Source organism: Simochromis diagramma, unplaced genomic scaffold, assembly GCF_900408965.1.
Source record: "Simochromis diagramma unplaced genomic scaffold, fSimDia1.1 OVJJ01000685.1, whole genome shotgun sequence".
NCBI lineage: Eukaryota > Metazoa > Chordata > Actinopteri > Cichliformes > Cichlidae > Simochromis > Simochromis diagramma.
The window spans coordinates 7,774,878-7,796,813 of record NW_024387477.1 but is presented as its reverse complement, the minus strand read 5'-3'; the positions used below and the strand labels follow the sequence as shown (position 1 = coordinate 7,796,813).

The 21,936-nt window shown below is 40.1% G+C and overlaps 3 protein-coding genes across 4 annotated transcripts; 2 read left to right on the top strand and 1 right to left on the bottom strand.

Annotated features, from left to right (window-relative positions):
• The first annotated feature begins 925 nt into the window (after nucleotides 1–925).
• Nucleotides 926–7,197, top strand: gcna (germ cell nuclear acidic peptidase). Its single transcript, XM_040016023.1, has 13 exons — nucleotides 926–1,062; nucleotides 1,414–1,517; nucleotides 2,324–2,435; nucleotides 2,551–2,623; nucleotides 2,754–2,806; nucleotides 2,895–2,961; nucleotides 3,057–3,127; nucleotides 3,634–4,050; nucleotides 4,150–4,300; nucleotides 4,400–4,544; nucleotides 5,082–5,217; nucleotides 5,385–5,589; nucleotides 5,704–7,197. Exons 2-13 carry the CDS (start codon nucleotides 1,428–1,430, stop codon nucleotides 5,933–5,935), a joined length of 1,752 nt encoding a protein of 583 aa, XP_039871957.1. The 5' UTR covers nucleotides 926–1,062; nucleotides 1,414–1,427; the 3' UTR covers nucleotides 5,936–7,197.
• Nucleotides 7,198–7,648: 451 nt separating this feature from the next.
• cetn2 (centrin, EF-hand protein, 2) lies at nucleotides 7,649–11,034 on the bottom strand. 2 transcript variants are annotated; one of them, XM_040016034.1, is made up of 6 exons: nucleotides 10,905–11,034; nucleotides 10,698–10,777; nucleotides 10,374–10,538; nucleotides 9,806–9,934; nucleotides 9,579–9,716; nucleotides 7,649–9,355 (listed from the first exon to the last, which is right to left on the bottom strand). In XM_040016034.1, the coding sequence occupies exons 2-6, from the start codon at nucleotides 10,698–10,700 to the stop codon at nucleotides 9,266–9,268; spliced, it is 525 nt and encodes a 174-aa protein (XP_039871968.1). In that variant the 5' UTR covers nucleotides 10,701–10,777; nucleotides 10,905–11,034; the 3' UTR covers nucleotides 7,649–9,265. The 2 variants fall into 2 exon arrangements, with proteins under 2 accessions (XP_039871968.1, XP_039871969.1); XM_040016035.1 differs by having other exon boundaries at nucleotides 10,982–11,000.
• Nucleotides 11,035–13,232: 2,198 nt separating this feature from the next.
• Nucleotides 13,233–19,956, top strand: nsdhl (NAD(P) dependent steroid dehydrogenase-like). Its single transcript, XM_040016028.1, has 7 exons — nucleotides 13,233–13,456; nucleotides 13,566–13,727; nucleotides 13,980–14,126; nucleotides 14,230–14,358; nucleotides 16,492–16,634; nucleotides 18,212–18,314; nucleotides 18,413–19,956. The coding sequence occupies exons 1-7, from the start codon at nucleotides 13,436–13,438 to the stop codon at nucleotides 18,743–18,745; spliced, it is 1,038 nt and encodes a 345-aa protein (XP_039871962.1). The 5' UTR covers nucleotides 13,233–13,435; the 3' UTR covers nucleotides 18,746–19,956.
• Nucleotides 19,957–21,936: the final 1,980 nt, after the last annotated feature.

Below are 21,936 nucleotides of genomic sequence, written 5' to 3'. Positions count from 1 at the left end.
TCTGCTGACAAAATGAAAACAAATTTCCTGTGCCAAAATCTTCAAGCAATATTGGCGTTTATGGAAGTGTTAAAAAATAAAAAGTCCTGCATTCACAAGTATACCAGTCCCAAAACCAGGTGAAAGAAGAAATTCAGTTAAAAACCAAATGGCTGACAATTCCCCCCTCCCCCCATGTTTTTATTTGAACAATAGTGGGAACAATTGAACAATTTCCTCTGGATATTTATGTTACATGCACTTAATATAAGTTACCAATGCTTTTTCTCATTGTCATTGGAGTTAAAGTATGGATCTCCTTTAAATGCCATTCAACTTTGCTTTGCTAACTTGTGTCAGTAGTTATATAATCTGCATACTTGTGCATGAACTGTGGAGTGAATGTTAAAATTCATAGTTGACCAACATTCTAATCTAGAATACATAGATGATGAATTCACAGACTGACTGTAGGACATGTGGCTGTCCAATAAGACGGTCATAAATCATAGATAATAAAAATATTCAATATATAAATGCATGGTTGGTACGTCTGGAGCTACTAAAAGCCATGGTGATTCCTTGTCAGACTGATGCATGACAGCCAACCAAGTCAAGTGATACAGGTAATAGAAGACTTTTATATTATCTGGTAAGATGAGATATAACAAATGTGCACATAGATTAATTTAAATGGCTAATTTAAAAGTTTTGTTAGCCATGACAAGTCTAGTTAGACAGTGTGATTAGTTGGTTTGGGTGACGTATAACGGCTTGCTGTAATTCATTTCTACCACAGTAATTTAAACATCAATTTGACAGATTATTTTTTTCTATTAAAAGTAGAATTGCATTAAAAACGAAATTGAACTTTATCTTCCTGTGGAATTTTTCTACGTGATTATTTTCCTGCAAACGTAGGCGTGGACAAGATGGTTCAGTGCCACTCCGAACGCGCTACGATTGGTCCAATATCACGGTGACAACTTCCGGTGCAATGGAGCACAAGATTTGAATTTAACTTCGTAGTTGCTTCCCTATTCTCTCAGCCACTCTTATTCTCTTATAACAGAAGCGCAATTGGTAATGAAATAACAAATATTGTCGGGTTCGTTTGTTTGTTTTATAAGTCGGTAATTCAGTGTGTGCTAATGGGGGAAAATGAACCAGCTAGCTCTTGTTAATGTTAGTTGATTAACGCTAGAGACCCCGTTGCTAACGGTAACGCTAACGCTGCTCAGCTAAAGGCTGTAACCCCTCAACCATATAGATATATTTTGTTCCAACCAGAAAAATTAATTGGTTAAATGAAAAATGTTTGGTAATAACTATCAATTAGCAGCACTCTGTGGTTTTATGGTGTTATAAAAAAACAGCTTGATGTTAGCGCTGGAGCAAACTTTAAATGGCTCGTGCTATTGTGTGCTATTGCAGACTTGAAGGAAACTATGAACGATGCTACGTCCAAGTCTTTTCACAAAGTGGCTAAAAGAATGGGGTGGATGGATGAGGGAGGACTGGAGGAAACGGAAAAGAAGGTTTGCTGCATACTTTTTTAAACCCCTAAATTATCGCGGACTTCATTAAAAACTGGTAAACACACTGGCACTATTAGCCTGGGTTGCTGGAACAGAGAATAGCTCTCAAGTACAGCGTTGGAGACAGAGGAGAGATGATCGATCGTCTCCCTTTTAGCTTCATATATCAGATACCTTTTAAGAGATAATTTTTTTTAAATAGTCCGTCAACCTAGGTCCACAATATTTTTTCCGCACTTTTACATCTGAGGAATTGTTTCAGCATGAATATCTCAAAACTATTAAAGACAAACTCAAACTTCAATGAATTTGGTCAAATTTCAATGGTCTATCTGCCATAATAAATGTCATGGCATCACGATCTGTAATTTGGGGCAGGTGCATCAAAACTGTGATGGCTGGTTGCTTAAATAAATATTTGTATAAAAAATGATTTTTGAATGGAGTACAGTTGTATTTCACAATGTCAATTGAAGCCTCTAGAAACATTCTTAGTTACAAAAATGCTATTTTCATTCAACTTTTATGCTGGATTGAGCAAATATGGTAACCAAAACAAAAAGAAAAATATCAATTGATAGTCTAATGTCAAAATGTTGGTACTCAGGTAGCACTTTATTAATGTCTAAGAAAATAATTTTGTTAAATATACAGATTTTATTTATTTATTTTTTTTTTTGGAGACCCACTATGGCAGGGGTTGATTTTGTTGATTTGCGTTTAAAAGTGATGGTATCACCATGAAGTAAATGATTGAAAATGAATAAATAAATAAACATTATTATTGTTGTTGCTTCTGTTTGCAGTTGATGAGTAAAATTGGTAAGAGTCGTCATGCTGGCACAAGTGGTCATGGATCAGCAAGTAAGTGGAGAAACTCTGCGTTGAGCGAATCGAGTGACGATGAATTTGACAGGTGTAAGTGTTTGGGCTTTTTAAAAAAATTTTTTTTATTAATGTACAATGCTTAAAGGTGTGACTTTGGTTTCATGTATGGATTTCATTTTTTTCCTATTACCCTTTAATGCCTTAGTTCTTATGGAAAAAGCCACACCCCAAGCTAAAGCCACTTCACACAAACCACGCAGTCCTGCAAAGACAGGCAGGTATGAAAATGTTTTCATGAAGCATTTTGTCTTTTTCTGATCTAGATTTTCTATCTGATTTATCATTTCACACTAATGACTATATTATGATATAACTAAAGTATTTAAAAAGCACTTTTATTATTTTCAGTTCAAACATTGTGGTGGTGAGCTCAGATGATGACAATACCGCTTTTGAAACATGTAAGTGCTAATGTCATTCTTCTGGTTAGATTTTGTCTATATATCCCACCAATACAATTTTTGGATATTTTATCTTTGCTCATTGAAGTTCTTCAGCGGGCAAAAACTCCCAATACCAAACTTAAGAAGACATCTAAAAGTGGCAGTGAGGACAGGTGAGTCCGATGAATTTTTATCCACCACTTTTATTTCCCGTCAGAAGTAAATGTTATTTACTGCTAAACATTTTCCCCCTGGGTTAATTTCACAGCCTCCATAATTTTATAGTTGACGACTACTCATCAGATGATGACTTTGTTGAGCCAAAATCATCTTTCAAAGGTAATTTTGCTGTTGTTCCTCACTTCCAGCATGATCCCAAATAATGTCGGGAGATGTCACATGCAACAATAAATGACATAGCCTTCACATTTACCTACCATTTGATCCCGGGAGGAGAAACAAATCCCTTTGGAGTTGCATCAGCAAGGCAGCCTGTTGTGTTGGTTCTAATATAACAGTGATATTGATTTAATTCATTAATGGGAAAATGAGCTAAAATCTCATCTTGGGAAGTTGCACCTGACTGATCTACGGCCTAGATTATCAGTCAGTCACACCTAGTTGTTTATGCTTACGTGACAGTGTTCACTTGCTGTGTGGTTTACAAACCGGGAGAGGGTTGTTCTTCACTTTGCAAATTATTTTCTGGTTGTATACAAAGCTTTTGTTGATGTATCAGGCGTCTTGTTTTTTCTAATTTCCCTGTTGCTGCTTTTTTAAATATGTGTCAGATGCATATGTAAAAGTCTGTTAATTAATTTTTTTTGTCTCAAATTTTTTTGTAGTTCCTAAGAAGACCAATACTCCAACATCTCAGCCTCAAACAAGGCGACCCCTGTCTCTGTTTAATTCACCTGTCTTTGTCAGCGACGATGAGGATGATGATAATATTGTGCTGAAGAGCACTTGGAGAACCCGTCACACGAGGCCCAAGTCACTTCCAAAGACCAGTGAGAATACTCCTCCTCTGTGCAATGACGATGAAACTTCGCCGTCACTCCCCTCTCCTCCTGCTCTGTCTCCTTTGTGTCGTCCTTCAAACAAAGCTAAAACATTAGTGATCTCTCCCAAGCGCACTTTTTCACTGCCTTCCAAGCTGGATGATTCAAGCAGTTCTGAGGAGGAGTTCACATCCCTGCTGGAGAGACTGAAAAAGAAAAACAATTTCATAGGGAATTCATTCCTACCAAACAACAGCAAAGGTACGGTAACTGCTTAATTTTGAATGTTTGAATCTGACAGTCTTTTGTTTTTTTTGTCATGCTCATATCTCTTGCTCTCCTTTTTCCAATTAAATTTAGAGAGCAATAAGGAGCCTGCTGGGACAGTCTCAGTTCCTCCTGTATCCCAAACACCAGGCTCTAAATCATTAGGTGTGAAGACACCTGGAAAATCATCGATCTTGAAGCCCGCCGTCAGTCAGAGCGAGCCGAGACACGGTCCAACCAGCAAGTGCGTCTAGTGGATGCACTAATTGGACACCAGATAGTGAGCCTTTTCCTTTTATACACGAACGTTTGTCTTCATTTTGCTCTGTTTGCTTCCCTCTAGGAATGTGCTGTGTAAGACCCCGGGCTGCTTCCTGCAGTCCCTCACAAATCCCAGCTCCAGCTATGTGGGCAGCTTTAAGCAGAACAAAGAGGCACTCACAAGTAAACTCTACCACCTGTACAACACCACAGTGTTTGAGAGTAAGGTAATGAAGAGTCATTGTTTACTAGACTGTTTTCCATTTGAAGCTGAGGAATATTTAATTTGATGCACGTGACGTAAAAGAAAATCTCCAGACTTTGTGAAATACCCCTTGCTTTCACTGGTTGCCTAAAGTCTATTGGCAGCCATAGTAGAACCACCTTCTGTAATATATTGTGCGTTATGTTGTTAGACATAAACAAGTCAAGGATGGGTCACATATTGAAGCTGCAAAGCTCTCTGGTTGTTTTGTGTAGGATAGCTGTTGTGCTAAATGATAAAATGCTCACTAATGAGTTTCAAGAATGAAGATATGAACTGTGAGCAAAGGCCTGAATCTCCCATGCAGTTCTTTCAATATTGATGTACAATTTAAAACTCCAGTATTCTTTTTATATTATTATTATTATTATTATTGTAAATTAAATATGATGAAACGCTCTGTGTAAAGAACGAAATATTTATACATTGCATTGTTTAATGTCTTTGCTAACAGGGTGAGTTTTTGTTTTCATTTATTTCTAACTTCCTTTCTTTTTAGCTCCCTGCGAATATGTCAGTGACCTGGAATAAGAAGATGCGTAAAACAGCTGGCTACTGCGTTACAGGGCAGGAAAAGGGTGGAGGAAACCGCTACGCCCGCATAGAACTGTCAGAGAAAGTCTGTGACTCTGCAGGTAATGGCTTACTAAGGTCCCCTAGAATTATTTGCTTGTCAGGGAAGCTGCGACCTTGTGGAGCTTTAGAACCTCTTACTGTGCTGTTGTTCCTGAATATGTGCGTGCGCATATATACGAGGTACCTCGTCTTGTATGACAACGTTGTCTTTGTGCTTCCCTGCTAGATCGTCTCAGGGACACACTGATACATGAAATGTGTCATGCTGCAACATGGCTGATTAACGGTGTAAGGGACGGGCATGGAAACTTCTGGAAGCTCTATGCTCGCAAAGCAACACTGGCACATCCGGAGCTGCCGATGGTCACGCGCTGCCACAGCTATGACATCAAGTACAAATTCCAGTACCAGTGCACTCGCTGCAAGAACACGTATGTAAACCAAAACCACTTACTCCATTTTATGAGTCACTGTGTGTTTCCAGAGCATTTGAGCTCATTTCAGCCTGATTAATGTCTCTTTTTTTTTACTGTGATTCCATATAGGATCGGCCGTCATTCCAAGTCACTGGACACGCAGAGATTTGTGTGCGCCCTCTGCACTGGTCAGCTTGTCTTGTTGACGCCTTCTAAGCCACGTGCTCCCACGCCTTTTGCCAACTTTGTCAAGGAAAATTACTCGAGTGTACGACAGGAGCTAGCAGGACAGAGTCATGCAGAGGTGATGCGGAAACTTAGTGCAGACTTTGCCTCAAAGACTAAACTGAGTCAAAGCTGAGCCAGTATGTGTCCTTTACACAGGCAGCCTATGAAATATCTCAGTCAGATAGTCTTACATTATTGAGCAGCTATGATTCTCAATGTTTTTTTTTCTGTTTGTCTGTTGATCATTAGAGTTGCTGTAACTGGAAAAACTGAATGAATAGAAAGTAAATGTTTCTGATTGTGTGCTTGTGTAGATGATAGCATCAAACAATGTCATACTTAATAAGTGACAGTGCCATGGTAAATGTCTGATATGAGCCTTTTAATGCTGTGCTGGTGCGATTTTTTTGTTTGTTTGTTTGTTTGTTTGTTTGTTTTGCACCTTCAAGTCTTCAAATAAAGTTTAATTCTTTAAGATGGTCAGCATGTGCGCTAGCTACAGCCTGAACACAATGCTCAGTGTTCCTCTGCTCATTGTCATCCCGCGCTCCCCGTCACTCCTCAGACACACTCGGTTCTTGCTCCTCATACACCTTCTCCTCTGCAATAATCTCCAGGTAGGTCTGCACATTTTGATTTTGGATTTTTTTTAATTAACCAAACCCTTCTTAGATATTATTCTCACAAACATTTGAGCTAAATCATCATAATCAATGCTTTTTCAGCAACTCATCTGGACAATCAAAGCAGTTCTTTTAGGATGTGGGGAAGATTTTTCTGTGACCTAGTTTTTGATCTTCAGCGCTACTAATCAGGCCTTGTCATTGGTTTGTAAATTCTATATTATATTTGTACAGTTCACTGTTTGTTAGTGACTCACAATATACACCATTTTCTACTGTCATTTACTCTGGAGAATATCACCTGTTTATTTTATGGATTTTGTTTGGAGGCCACATGACAACATGCTGTTTTGGATAGGGATAGGTGTTACTTGGGCTTAGCGCACAACCAATCTGCATATATGCTCACTGGCCACTTGATTGGTTATATCTGTTCAGCTGCTTATTAAAGATCACATCTAAGTACTCAGACAAATTGCAGCAACACAATACACTGAAGCATAGTCAAGGTGACCTCCTGAAGGTCAGACTGGCCAGACTGCTTCAAGCTGACAGAACTTCAGGCAACAGTGACTCAAATAATCACTCATTACAACCAAGATATGCAGAAGAGCACAGAACCTGTCAAACCTCGAAGCAGAATGGCTACAGCAGCAGAAGACCGCATAGGATCTGTGTTTAATAGCATCAGAAAAAAATACATTCAAGGTTTTATGATGCAACTTAAAAAAATTGGAGATAAATCCAAAGTCAAGCCACTCAAATGAGCAATGCTCATTTAAAAATGAAAGTAAAAATAAACAGGACACGAGGACAAATTGCTTCAATGGGTTTAATTTTAACTGAAATACTGTTGTGCTGTTTACATAATTCAATTCACAAGACATTATGTAAAACATTCAGGAATATTGATGATAAAATACGCACAAAAGCATGACAGAAAATATATTAACAATCACTTTAAGACAATGTGACCAAAAACTGTATATAAAAAAAACAAGGAAGCAGCTTCTGAACCTGGAAAGGGAAGCCAATGCAAACTGACTTAAGCCTGCATTTCCTTCACAGGCCACTAGGGGCAGCTCTTGTAGTTCCAAATGTCTTTAAACAAACTGCTGTAGTACTTATTTGACCTATAAGCTAAGTACACAGCTTCCTCACTAAATAAGGGTCTCAGACACATGTTTCACATCAGCATGATGCTATTTTGATTCTTCTTTTTTAAAACTGTATTAGTGCAGGTATACCTGTTGGTTGACAACTCACTACTATGTGGTCAAGCAGTGTTGTTGCTTTCACAGTCACACCCAGGTAACGCTGAGTTTAACTCTTTAAGAGTTAAACTCAGTGTTACCTGTTAAAAGCCTACTAAGAGTAACCCTTGAAGCTGTTTTCTAAACTGACTGTTTTTTTTTCTTCTCACATTTCAGGCCTGCTTGTACAACAAAATGACTGTGTGTTGGTCAGAATTTAGTGAGGGTGGTGTCTGCAAATGCAACTACCCTTGGAAACTATTTGACCAGTAAAGGTGGTCAAACCACACCTTTATTGATAAATACAGAGGTGTCAAAGTGGTCATTAAAGGTACGGGGAGGCATTCAAAGGTCATCTTTATGGGTGAAAGAGTTATTTAAAAAAAAATGAAATGGGCAAATTGTTCAAGTGAAAGCTTCTAAACAAGGTTTCACAAGGCTACATCCATGTTTTTTTTTTTACACAGCCTTAAGGCTTTACACACCGGACGCATAAAATCTGTGCGAATATTTTGTTGGTTAAAAATATTTTATGACAGTCACCTATTCTTAATGCAGTCATTTATATGTTTGAAACAAGCTCGATTTTTTCAGTTGGCAAGAAGTGTGCTGTACCTTGAATCATGCACAGTACTGAATATACAAATAGTTAGATAACAGTATTTTACCTCAGACACTGCTCTGGGTCAGTCGGCTCTCTGAACACAAATGTGTTCCCAACTCTGCCAACAAGAGCTCAAACTGCCCCACTGACATCATGAAATATGTCCGGAAGCAGTCGTGATACAGCATGGATGAACCCAGAATTTCCCAGGACCGACTCATCTTTGCTTGATGTTGGTTTTGAGGACGAATTTTCCGCAAAAGTTTGGAACAGAAAAAAATTCTAAATTTTATGTCACTTTTTTTAAAATGCACTTGGTGTGTAATGGCCTGTAGGTGTGGGATCCAAGATGATGGTGTGCTAAGAGGCAGCTTCCCTGATTGTGAGAATTACCCCTTTAAGAGGCACAGGCACAAATCCACAGGCAGCACGGAGATGAGACAGAGCGCTCTCCAGTCGTCAGTGGTTAACAAACACCTTCACTGCATTGCAAATTTTCCCAGGAAAACCAGTATAAAAGAGCCGAAACATGAGACGGTAATGGGAGTCACCAGTATACGAGAGTGAACAGACACTGCTAACATAATGCACAAAGTATCACACAAAGCGCTGGAATGTACTACGTGTCACTGTATTGGTGCAGGCACGATGAATAACCTCTATAATATTATCAATATATATCCTTCATAAATGAATGCAGCATTCTAACAGGTAAGAGGGTGTACTCTTACAGTTTTGGCAGTATGTTGTCATGTAACTGAAAGAAGGATGGTTTGGGATTTTGCTAGACTTTTTGTTCAAGTCTTTAAAGGTTTTGTAGTGATTGTAGTTTTTGAAGCTTAAATGTCTTGACTGATTTAAAAAAAAAAATTATGGCACTATACAACGATAATAAGGTTTTGTTTTCTGGATAAATGGATGAGCAGCAAAACACCCTCACTGATCCAGCCTGGTCCACCCAACCTTAATGCCTTTCGTTTGCTTCAGTACAGGCAGGTTTTTTTCATAATGCGCAGGAACTCCTGCTGGTTCACTTCCCCATCTCCATCCCTGTCCGCTTCATCTATCATTTCCTGCAGAAACACACAAAACACGAGGAAATGAAAAGAAGAACTGAGAGATGGAGAAAGCAAAACAAGCTGGCTTGATAGCATTCACGAGCAAATGCTGTGTTGACGTTATTCTAAATTGCCTTCACAGCCTTTGGCTTTGTCAACACAACCCACCAGCTAGATACAGTAATATGCTTTTGATATTTTATTATTAGCTGTTTTATGCCATGATATAGAGCCTCACCTGCAGCTCTTCATCTGTCAGGTTCTCCCCAAGCTCTTTGGCTACCCTCTTCAGATTCTTGAATGATATCTTGCCCGTCTCGTCGTCATCAAACAGCCGGAAAGCTTTTAAGATCTCCTCCTTAGAGTCCTTTTCAGCCTAAAAGTAGAGAAGAGGGAGAGTACTTTACTCCGGACAATACAACTCTTTAGTAACATAGAATTAAAAGCAATGCAACACATGTCTACCATTTTCTGCGTCATGACAGTGAGGAAGTCTGCAAAGGAGATCTTTCCTGTGCCATCCTTATCAACTTCACCTATCATCTTCTTGATCTCCTCTTTCTTTGGTTCAAATCCCAGAGCTCTCATGGCAACCTGGCACAGAGTAAGAAACGCAGACATTCAAAGCATACATAGGTAATTATCTTTCCTTAGCAGCGGCAGGATAAAGTATGTATCATATCAGTGGGACATAATAACAGTTAATCTGGTCTTTACCCGGTCTTAAAAAAAGGTTAAAAAAAAAACTTCAAATAAAAGACTGTAAGGTTGCTTCCAAACAGAGTCCATCACTGTGCAATGAGAATGAGTATTTACCAGCAGAAAAACATTATAAAAAATGAACTTATTTTATCCCCTTTTATATTTAAGCCCTTTCAAAATAGTGAACAAAGTCTTTACTTTGGGTCGATAGTCATCATTTCAGTTTAACTTAAATAAGTTTGGCTAAATGAAGCACTAAATGATGAGTGTGCCAAATAACTATATATGCAGCTAACTGTACATGTAGACATCAGGGCATGAGATCTTTTACCTTAAGCTCCTTCACATCGATGTATCCAGAGCCATCGGTGTCAAACAGCTCAAAGGCCTCCCGGATCTCCTGCTTCTGTACCTCCGTCAGCTCTGGCTTGGGGGCTGTCTTCTTGCGAGGAGGGGGCACCGGACCCTGCAGGGATGGTCTCTTGGCAACGGTTGCCTGGTGGTGGGGACACGGGAGGAAAAAATATAAAGTATTGTATTCAAAACGTGTTTTCCACCATACCTAACCACTGCCGGTTTACAAGTTATACCAGTCAGATGCCACACACGAACACGGAATTACGTAATTTCTAAATAATGAAATATGTTCACTCACCATCAGTTGCTCTATGTGTACCTGGCAAATCTGGCTGCAGATCTTTTAGGCCAATCACTGTTTTCGTCTGGGCTGTGACGCTGTCATTTTGGGAAGGGGAAGACAATAAAGCGGTTTCCAGTTTACACCACTGCTTTAATGACACCTAGTCTGGGAGAAATGTGTTATACAGTAAAGCATCGTTCTTATTTCGCTGTAACAGCCTACCTGCTAAAATGTGGATGAAAAAAGAAAAGCGCAGGCGAACCAGCTTGTGTCACGAAGCGGATGTTTCATTTGTTTACCTTTTGTGCCAGCGGACAACCAGTGGTTCCTGGCCGTGGAGGAGTTAGAGAAATAATGTACTGAGGCACAACGAGAAGTAGAAAATCAAACGCAACAGTCGGGGAAAAAGCTGATTGGTTGGTGAAAATCACGGGGTGCTTTACGGTAACAACATTCACAGCGGCGCAGAAGGTGTGCTACGGATAGAAGCTGCTTGGAGATAATGTGGAGATCTGAGAAGTCATACCTAAATAGATATGATGTCATTTCATTATGTAAATGGTGTGATTCCTCGTGGTAATCAGTTTAATTTCCTCCGTGCTAGGGATTCAGAAACACACTGAGAGTCTAACACAGTCTGATGAGACAATAAATCAAGTCAAAGTCAGCTTTATTGTCAAAAACCATAAGTACAGATCATAGACAGAAATTTGAAATTGCAATGCATCCACGGCCCCCAGTGCACACTAAAGAACATAAATTAAAAATGTAAAAATAAAATAAAACGCTTATATACAACACAATATAATACAGTCTTATATAAACTCATCATTGCTCACAATAATGCACGATGATAATAATAATAATAAGGGTTAGCACGACGTGGAAAAAGCATAATCTTCTCCAGAATCAATAAAGAAGAACATGAAACGAGAAGTTATTAGTCCAAGTTATATGGAGTTTAATACTGCAATTAGAAGGCTCTTCTTGTTTTATTTATATATCTATTTATTTAATTTTTTCTACACACTTTTCTACAGTCTGTGATATTTGCATCATATGTGAGCAGGTTATTTATGCTCAAGCACAGATCTTGTAATATATGCACCGAGATGGTGGAGATCTGTGCCAGAGATGCCTGCAGGATCAACAAATTAATCCACGAGGCTGGAAGCATCATTGGCCTGAATCTGGATGCGCTGGAGTAAGTGAGGAGCAGAGGTTCACTGATATAACTGCTCTCAGTCACGCACAATCCATCATCCCTGCTTCATTCCACCCAGCAGACCCAGCAGACCTCATTCTCCCTCAGACTTTCTGAACCCTGCTGCCATAAAGAACGCTTCAAGAAATCAATTCCGCTGCTCTCTGTAAAACTCACACAAACACGAGTCTGTATTATACCTTCTTGCTGTTGTTTCTCAGACTCACTGTGTGCATATTATTTATTCATGCTCTTTTGCACGATCTCAGTTTTATAGATTTTTTTCTTTAACGTCATTTTTTCTATTCTTCATTTTTATCACTGTTGTATACAGTGGCGGTCCTAGCCTGTTTGGCGCCCTGGGCGAACACTCCCTCTGGAGTTTTACGATTTATTTTTGGAGCAACTGTAATCCACATTATTTCCTTAGGGATTAATAAAGTATTCTGATTCTGATTCTGATTGTTTCAGGATGACCTGCCATTATCCAATGACACATCTGCTTACCTGCATCTTTTGCTCGTTTCTCCTCTTCTTCTTTTCTCTTTTTTCTAAACTGAGCACCTGATGGCTTTGAACTTTTCTTGTCCATCTTCCATTGGTTTCAATTTTGCACTCCAGTATGAGCACAAATCCCCCAACCCGAGGATCACCACAACATAACCTAATAGACCTACACCTTAGTTCACAGATTCACTTTGTCTAGGGTGCATTTCTGGGATTTCGCACAACCCAGGATTCAAATCAGGAATACACAATGGGCTTGGATTTACAACATTATGAATGAAATGTGCACTGCTGTAACTGGAGCCTCGTCGTATTGTCTCTCTATATACTGGACTGTATGTAGCGGAGATGACAATAAAGTTTACTTTGACTTCAGCACCGAGCAGGCGCACCGAGGACTGCCCGTGTCGCCCCTATCAAAAACCGCTACTGGTTGTATATGCCAACACGCCTCACATTATAAAGCCTTCACTCTGCTTGCAGTACTTTCATTTTTGGCAGTCGTGTAAGCTCTGTTTGAGTGGCTTGTAGAACAAAATGTTTGAAGTAAGGCTGAGATGGTTTGGACATGTGCAGAGGAGAGATAGCGGATATACTGGAGAAAAGATTTTGATTGTTGGGCTACTAAATATCAAACATCACGATTTTCAAGCTGGCTCCTTGAAGTTAGATTTTCAAGGGGCGTGGTTTTTGAGCTGGTGGACGGCTGAAATTAGCTTCTGCCCTCTGATTGGTCAATGTGGTGGCGTTCTTTGACGTATCCCAAATACTACTGGCTTTTCGCAAGGGTCAGCTTCGTGACTTGACCAATGACAGAGCGGTTCTCTCTCAGCTGATTGAACATTTCAGGTGGGTCGTGCGCGGTTTCCTTGGGTTCAGGTATATGACACAGGAAACAGTGTCGCATGCTTCTTGTACGAAAAGTCGTCACATTTATCTTGTCTGCGCTGAGCATCGATTTTCTCCACGCAAAACTTTTTCCCACGCTGCCTGAGACCCACCACGGTTTACTTACGTGTTGGTCACTTCTCATTGGTTTCCCATGGCTACACGTGTGCGACCGGTGAGTTAAAACATCATCATCAGCCCAGTTGTGCTTTGATATTTTATGTCAGCGCCGTTTATATTCACTTGTGCGTGTCAGTAATCGCCCCCTGCTTGTTTTGATACAGAGTAGTAAACGGTGTGCGGTCATCGGGGGGTCCGGTTTCTTGGGCAGACACTTGGTGGAGAAGCTGCTGGACCGAGGCTACTCTGTTTCTGTGTTTGACATCCGTCAGAGCTACGAGCTGCCCGGCGTCACCTTCTACCAGGGAGACCTGTGCGACAAACAAGTGAGGCTGCTCTTTCAGATCTCTGAGGGCTCAAAGGTCAAACAAGGAAAAAAAAATTGCTAGACCACAAAATATTGGGTGATAATCGGGTTAAAAGGCCTTAAATGATTGCTTATCGGGTCAGTTTAAAGAGTAAAGACTTCTTTAAGTGCAATTTTCTAATTCATTCTTGCACCAGATAACAAAACTCCTGCCCCAGGACAAACAAATGCAAACCAAATTTCACCAGGTGTCTGCTTTGTTCTGCTCCAGGCTCTGCTGGCAGCTCTGAAGGATGTGTCCTTGGTCTTTCACTGTGCCTCTCCATCGCCTGCCAGTGACGACCGTGCTCTGTTTGAGAGGGTCAACATCCAGGGCACACAGACTGTTATCCAGACCTGTATAGAGTCTGGAGTACAGGTGAGGGAGAGCATTTAGGTGCTCTAAAGTTCACTCTTTAGAGAATAAGAGAAGACAAAGTGTCTTTAATGTTCAGTTTTGTTTCGTTTTTTTTCTTTGCCAGAGGTTGGTCCTGACCAGCAGTGCCAGCGTGGTGTTTGAGGGGACTGACATTAAGAACGGGAGAGAGGATCTGCCGTATGCCAAGAAGCCCATTGACTACTACACAAAGACCAAAATTGAGCAGGAGAAGGTAGGCAGGAACGTAGGAGGGTGTATTCGAGTTTGTTGGTGTGACTGGCAAGGCCCTGTAGTTGGCACTGTAGCCCAAAGGCAAGAGAGAAAATTTTAGTTGTTATTTTAAACCAAAATAGGAGTGAAATGAAGGCTCTAATTTCCACTTTTTGATGCAGTCAGTCATACATTTTAGAGAGAGCAGGAGAAATAATAAACTCTTCATTTGCATTTCATTTGAATACATTTACAAGTATAATTTAGCCTCTTGTTTTCTATTGTCACATTTTTAAGCCTCATCTAGACTGTTTGTATCTGTACAGTTAGATACATAGAAAAAAAAACCCCTCATATTGATAATGGCTGAACAGAACAGCTGGAGTAATTATGCAGATTATGGAGATGCAAATGTTATTAAATATATTAAATTAAAATAGATAATTTAAGACACATATAACGGCATATGGAAGAGAGAAAAACGAGAAACAAAGACCTCACAGTGGATTGTGCATGAATGCATAAATACACAGATTTGTGTATTGTTTCCAATCTGTAAATTGACTCATCTCAGCATGCCATATTATGATGAATTGATCTTTTTTTGAATTCTCAACATATTATTTGTTCCATCTGACATATCTTCCTATCTTCATTACTCAGTTGTTATACAATGGAGGGCCACATTTGAGCCATCTAATAGTATACCTCTTTTTCCATCCATCTATCTTCTTCCACTTATCTAATTCACGGTCATGGGGGGCTGGAGCCTATTCTAGCTGTCATAGGGCAAAAGGTGGGGTACACCCTGGACAGGCTGCCAATCCATCACAGGATTAACACATGAAGACAGACAACCATTCACACCTGCAGCCAGTTTAGAGTCACCAATTAACCTAACCTGCATGTCTTTGGACTGTGGGGGGGAAGCCAGAGTACCCAGAGGAAACCCATGCAAGCCCACAGGGAACTTTAGCTTGGCTCCACCAGTGTGTGAATGTGAATGAATAGTGGAATTGTTAAGCTCTTTGAGGGTCTCGAAAAGCGCTATATAAATGCAATCCATTATTATTATTATTATTATTATTATTATTATTATTATTATTATTAACATGCAAACAAATAAACATAGCCTACATTCCTACTAGCCTACTTCTTTTGCTTTGAAATGCATATATACATGCATTCTCCACATGATCTTGTTGCATTATTTTGTTAAGATCCAATATTTAATCTGGTAACATTTTAACGTTCGAGTTAATGGTTTCTATATTAACGTAAGTTAGGTTAAAAACTGTTCTTGAACCATCAGAGCCAATTCAAAGAATTCAATTCTAGTCACCGCTAGAACAGCTGCCTTATGGAAAAACAGGTTTTTGGCTTGGATGCACAGCCTATGATACCTGACATCTAAATGATGAGGTTCAAAAGCACATAGGCTAAATTTGTTTTCAACTTACTTTGTTATATACTTCCACAGTAGTGTGATTACTTTTTTTAGATTTGATGCAATTACGACAAGGGGACCAATTGCAACACTCTGACTTTTTGCGTTAAAATAATTTAAATAGTTTTCATATTAGTGACAATGTTACCAATTGTATTGTTAGTTGGTGCACATGTATATGTCCCTTTTGTCAAAATGTGGCTAATGTACTTGTTGTAGTCTCTCATTTATGAAGGAAAATGTAATTTTTCTTGTCTCCCTTGTTATAGCAAACAAATACCCAACAATGCATGATAAAGGTGCCCTCTAACTTTAGCTTGCTACCCTGTTTGCAGGTTTATTATAAAAATTTATAAAGTTCGATAAAGAAAGTCCTTAGTTGAAGATGACTGTGTTATAAAGGCTGAATTCCTTTCAGCCTTTCAGTTGACTTAAGACCACCATCATTGGGTAAAAGCAAGTCCATAATCTGATCCTTTTTTTTTTTTTTTTGTACCTGTCTTGTTTTTTAATGCGTATTAGTGCAGAGAGAGTCCAAATGTTACATTTATTTCCCTCCAAATTTTTATTCCTTAATTCTTGTTTCTAGTCCATTTGCTATTCTGTGGGTTGTCTGAGAGAAGCGAGGCCTGTAGGGGCTTAGAGCTGAAGTCTGGAAGTTGCAGACACTCTTTTGCAGCTGTATCCTGTTCTGTTTTTTGTGTTTAGCTGGTCCTCAAGGCTTGTGACAAGCAAAAGGGCTTCCTCACAGTTGCAATTCGGCCTCACGGCATCTTTGGTCCTCGAGATCCACAGCTGGTTCCCATCCTGGTGGACACGGCTCGCAGGGGCAAAATGAAATTCATCATTGGGTGAGTCATAGCATTTTAAGTATTTAATAATCACTCACGTAATAGAAACAGCTTTTATATGATAAAACACAACTAACAAACTGATAAGACTAAATGATAATCAGTTCAGCAACAATCACTGCTGATGATCTGAAGGTCTGCTGATTTTAGTCCAATCCCTGTGCTTCTTTGACGACATCAGTGCACGTGTGTCATAAGAGCTCAGAGTCTGCAAAAAAACAAGAAAAACACCCCCCCCAATATATTTTATGTATTTGAGGGAGCCAGCAGCTGCTGCATCTGCATGTACTGCCTTCAGCATAAAACACTGTGATGTGTTGTTTGTGGTGTGGAAGGCTGGACTCACAGCATTTGACAGAATGGAGTTGTAGGATTTGAAAGTGAGGCTTTCTTTGGTCTTGAGTGGGTTTTGATGGTGAAACAATACCGAGTTGAATCAAGGATTTTAGTATTCTCTTCTAATAAACAAGGTAAGTTATCAGTGAAGTATTGGTGTTTCTGAAATACGAAGCTGAAAGCAGCCTTGAGATAGTGGTTCAGCCCACACAGCCATGTGAAAAACAAAACAAACTTGAATTGCTTTCTGTATGACGTTATCAATCTCTCACATAAAAGTGGAGGAATTTTGGCCCACTCCTTTTTACAACATTGCTTCAGTTCATTGATGTTTACCCACAACTCTGTTTAAGGCCTTCTATGGTATTTCAGCCAGGAAGGGGTGTGGACTTTGACTGGTTCATTGCAACATACTGATTCTGTTCTTTTTCAGCCATTCAGCTGTGTTTGGGATCATTCTGTGCGTACCAGTTTGCAGAATTTTAGCTGTCGGATGAATGTTCTTACATTTGACTTTAGAATACTTTTCACGGTCGACTCGTTGACTGCAAGGTGTCCGGGTCCCGTGACTGCAAAACGAGCCAAAATCATGATTCCCTCCATTACCATGTTTATGCTGATATGATGTGTTTGGGTTTTGTCAAATTTGGCACTGTGTATTCTGGTCAAACATCTCAACTTTGGTTTGGTCCATCCAAAGGAAATTGTTCGAGAACTCTTGTGGTTTGTTCAGATGTAATTATGCCAACCTATGCTGTGCTGCCGTGTTCTTTTATGACAGAAGAGGCTTTCTCCTGGCAGTCCTTACAAATGGGCTGTACTTTTTCAGTTTTTTACGAATTGTACTGTCATGAACTTTAACTTTTAACACGCCAACTTACACATGTACAGTCTGAGATGTAGCTTTTGGGCAGTTTTCTGAATATTACTCAATCTGACCTTGGGGTGAATTTGCTGAATCGTTCACTCCTGGGAGAATTGTGGCATTGTGTTACCACACACCTGACTGCTCAATGCCAATAAAGCGCTCAAACGTTTGCTTTCATAGCAGTGCTCGCACTTGCTGATGATCAACTGTTCATGTGATTAGCAGCATCTGACAACAGCTACTTAACATTGTAATTCCTGTGAAAGCAACATGAAAGCGTGCTACTACCACTAATTATTAGATCCTAGTACTTATTTTCAAAAAGGATTTCTTGATGGTTTTCAGTTAAATAATTAGTTTTTGTCTCCTTCAGTGATGGAACCAATCTGGTAGATTTCACCTTTGTGGAGAATGTAGTTCATGGACACATTCTGGCTGCTGAACGGCTGAGAGCAGACTCCCCCATATGTGGGAAGGTAAGTTAAAATAAAATCCACAGCAGTGGTGGCACCAAGTGGTTAACATGCTTTTCGATCAGTTAATTTACTTTAATTTTTCTCCATTTGTCTGCCAGCCATATCACATAACCAACGATGAGCCAATTCGCTTTTGGGACTTCATGTCTCAAGTATTGGTGGGTCTTGGATATCCTCCTCCCCGCTACCACCTGCCTTACAGTTTGGTGTACGGACTGGCGCTTCTCCTCTGGCTGCTGTCCGTACTATTGAGTCCTTTAATATCTTTCAAGCCAACTTTTACACCGATGAGAGTGGCTCTGGCTGGAACCCACCACTACTACAACTGTAAACGTGCCAAAGAAGACCTGGGCTACACACCACTGGTCAGCCTGAAGGATGCGATTGCACGCACCGTAGAGGGCTATCCTCATCTCAGATGCGAGGCTTGACAGGTGGCTGGAATTAGAGACTGCTGAGACATGTAGAGCTCTGGGCATTTATACAATTAAACTCATAATGAGAATAATGTGATGCGGTAATACTAAATGGAAAATGATGGAAGTCACTAGTGATAGATAAACTTCACCATGTGAAGCATTTGTATGCCTTTTTTATTTTTCATGTAGCATTCCACCAGTAGATGGCAGCAGATGGTGCTGGTACTGGTGCCCTTATTGCAGTCTGATCATACACAAACTGCAGAGTACATCCACTCTTAATGCCAGTACAGTGATCACAGCTGATTTTTGTTGTCTTCTGTTCTTTGTACTTGTAAACACTGAGATGCTGCTCTTGAGATTTCAAAATGCCTTCATACATTCCTCCACATGCTCTTGATAGAACATATATATTTACATGTGTGTAATATATGATTATGTGAATGTTTGGCCTGGAACAGACGTTGCACAAGTTTCTGACATGCTGTTAAGTGAAATCTTCAGCGATACTGTAGACAGTCTTGTGCTTACATATTTGTTCCAACTGTCTGGGCAGAAAGTCCTTTGCTGATTAAACTTGACAATGCCCTCATGCACAACGTGAGGTTTTCTTAGGAAATGTTTTTCAGAGTTTGGAGTGAAAAGAACTTGAATGGCCTTCACAGAGCCCTGACTTCAACCCTGTCACATACCTCTGGGACAGCTTAACTGGCTGATTGTAAACCAGGTCTTATTGCCTAACATCAGTGGTTGACCTCGCTGATCATCTCGTAGCTGAAAGGGGACAAATCCCTGCAGTCAGGTTCCAGAAGTATGTGGAAAACTTTTCTAAGAGAATTGACTGCACCGTCACTGCAAACATGCCCACGCAAACAAGGCTCTCAGACGCATCCTTCAGCCATAAACCGATACAGAATTTCATTGAAACACTAATTGGTTAGAAATGCATCTGCAGTGTGGGACATTACAGAAAAAAACAAGTCCTAACTTGTTTGGCGTCACGACAGAAATCAGGATTTTGACAGCCAATACATTTGGGTCTCTCTTTATTACACACTGTGTTGAAGCCAAGGGGATTTCTTTGTTGTTGTTTTTTTTTTCTTTTTTTTTTTTTTTTGTAGTTGTGGTAGTGCAGGTTTATTATCTGCTCTTTGCTTACCTGGCAGCACTTTTACAAAGTTGCCCACACCTTACCTGCAGGGCAGAGCCATCTGTTATTTTTATATAGTCTCTGCAGTCTGCTATAACTCCAGACCTCCCCAAGGGGGAACTACTGTTTAAACAACACTCTCACATCATTATGATTTTTTTTTTTTTTACTTTTTTGGGACTGTTCATATTGCCTATGAATATCCAACCATTCATATGTCTTCATCCGGTTTGGGCTGGAACATCTGAGCTGTCATAGGGTGAGGGATGAGGAATGCACTGGACGCACCTGTTTGTTAAATGTCTAATAGAGTGATTCACACTTACACCTACAACCAATTTTAAATCACCATAGTGCTTAATGTGTAGGTCTTTGGACCTACATGGGAGGAAGCCGTAGTACCCACAGAGAATCCGCGAACTCCACACAGAAAGGTCATGGCCAGGCAGTGGATTCAAACCCAGGATCTTGTTCCTGCTGCAATGAGAGAACAAACCTCTGTACCAAAATACTTCCTTGGGTCGGTATCTTGTGTTGTTGTCCACGGGGACGACATCCTGAGGAGAAAATTAGCAGAATTTGAGTGCACCATTTCTGATATAAGAGGAGAAATAAACGCAGCCACCAGTAGTGGTTTCAGTGCACATCAGTCTAATAAAATTCTGATATGACATCATGTGAACTAGATTAACATCCACAGGTTCCAGTCACTCAGCTGTTAGATGCTGGGTGTCATAAGCATAGCGTGTGCTTTGATGAGTCAGGGAGACTCTTTGTTATTCAAGCACCGTCATTAAAAACAATGATGGGCTGGGTAATACTAAAACACAGCTATAATCTTAATATTTACACATCCATCTCCTACATGGAAATGAGAAAGTTGATACTAGATACTAATGAAGTCGTCGACACTGATGTGCTTCACAGCGTTAAATGCATTGGTTACATTACTTAAGTTTGTCTTTTCCCTGTTCAGCATTTCTGTCATTCCTTGTCTTGGTGTGGTGAGAATAAGGTGGGGGTTATGTTCAGATACTTTGCATTCTCATTTTAATTCTGAGCAGCAGCACCCTAATGATTCACTTGCTAGAGTCAGAGCCACTGGGCAAGGCCGTCTGACTGGTTTCTTCTACAAGGGAACAAGGGAGAGAGATCCAGGTGAATAATACACGTTAGCATTTACACTTGCAAGTGTGCTCGCCAGAGCGACACTTTGGCATTCAGAGTTGCCAATTTCCTCTTCCACCTACTTTCTGTGACGTGTTGTGAAACCTATCTACACCCTTTCTGTGATTTTGAAACGGCCTCGTAAATATGTACACAGACTGTTTATGGGGTTTTTTGTGCTTTTTCTAAGGCACAGTGTGGTTTCAGAAAGTTGAAACTGTGGCCAAATGCTCAGAAAGTGTTCTTTTGCCATTTGTAGGAGAAAAAAATTGCTCGACAATTGCAGGCACATCCTTGACTTTCTCTTACACAAACATGGATATAGTCGCTCGGATTGAGCAAACAGTTTGTTTACAATGGGCTTTCATTTGTTTTTCTTCCTAGGATATCCTGCGTATTGCAAAGCACAGGGTAATCCATAAATGACCTTTACCAGAGCTTATATAAGAAATTCAATGTTCACGCCAGCATTCATGATTTTTCCTTCACAGAAACACACGTGAAAGTATAAAACACCTTTGCTTTAAGAATAAAATTAAGAATGTTCCAAGCTTGTGTTCTATTTTTTCTGCCGACCGCTGTTTCTCTTCATTATCTCGGCTCTGTGCTGTGTTCTTGTTCTTGTTCTAATGCTTGTGCTTCCTGGGCTGTCCTACCCAGTGAGCATGAGACGAGTGTTTCCCAAAGGAGATGTTGCTGTGTGTCACTTCGTTTATGTTTTCCGTGCAGTGCACCTTGTCGTTGCCCCTATGCCTTGCTCGTTCCAAGCATTGATTGCCAGCCACCTGTGCGACAGGTATGTGCTTGCTGTCATCCATGAACAAAGCCCAGATGTAGTAAACAGAAATTAATTCTTAGCAACCTCTCTTACGCACACACACACACA

What these genes read in the sequence shown, in the direction of transcription:
- gcna (XM_040016023.1), top strand. Translation starts at nt 1,428, where the DNA reads ATGAACGATGCTACGTCCAAGTCTTTTCACAAAGTGGCTAAAAGAATG. An exon ending in TGACGATGAATTTGACAGGT is followed by an intron (nt 2,436 to 2,550) that starts GTAAGTGTTTGG and finishes TTAATGCCTTAG; the next exon opens with TTCTTATGGAAAAAGCCACA. An exon ending in GCCAAAATCATCTTTCAAAG is followed by an intron (nt 3,128 to 3,633) that starts GTAATTTTGCTG and finishes ATTTTTTTGTAG; the next exon opens with TTCCTAAGAAGACCAATACT.
- nsdhl (XM_040016028.1), top strand. Translation starts at nt 13,436, where the DNA reads ATGGCTACACGTGTGCGACCG. An exon ending in GAGACCTGTGCGACAAACAA is followed by an intron (nt 13,728 to 13,979) that starts GTGAGGCTGCTC and finishes GTTCTGCTCCAG; the next exon opens with GCTCTGCTGGCAGCTCTGAA. An exon ending in GTATAGAGTCTGGAGTACAG is followed by an intron (nt 14,127 to 14,229) that starts GTGAGGGAGAGC and finishes TTTCTTTGCCAG; the next exon opens with AGGTTGGTCCTGACCAGCAG.
- cetn2 (XM_040016034.1), bottom strand. An exon ending in TCGATGTGAAGGAGCTTAAG is followed by an intron (nt 9,935 to 10,373) that starts GTAAAAGATCTC and finishes ACTCTGTGCCAG; the next exon opens with GTTGCCATGAGAGCTCTGGG. An exon ending in TGACAGATGAAGAGCTGCAG is followed by an intron (nt 9,356 to 9,578) that starts GTGAGGCTCTAT and finishes GTGTTTCTGCAG; the next exon opens with GAAATGATAGATGAAGCGGA.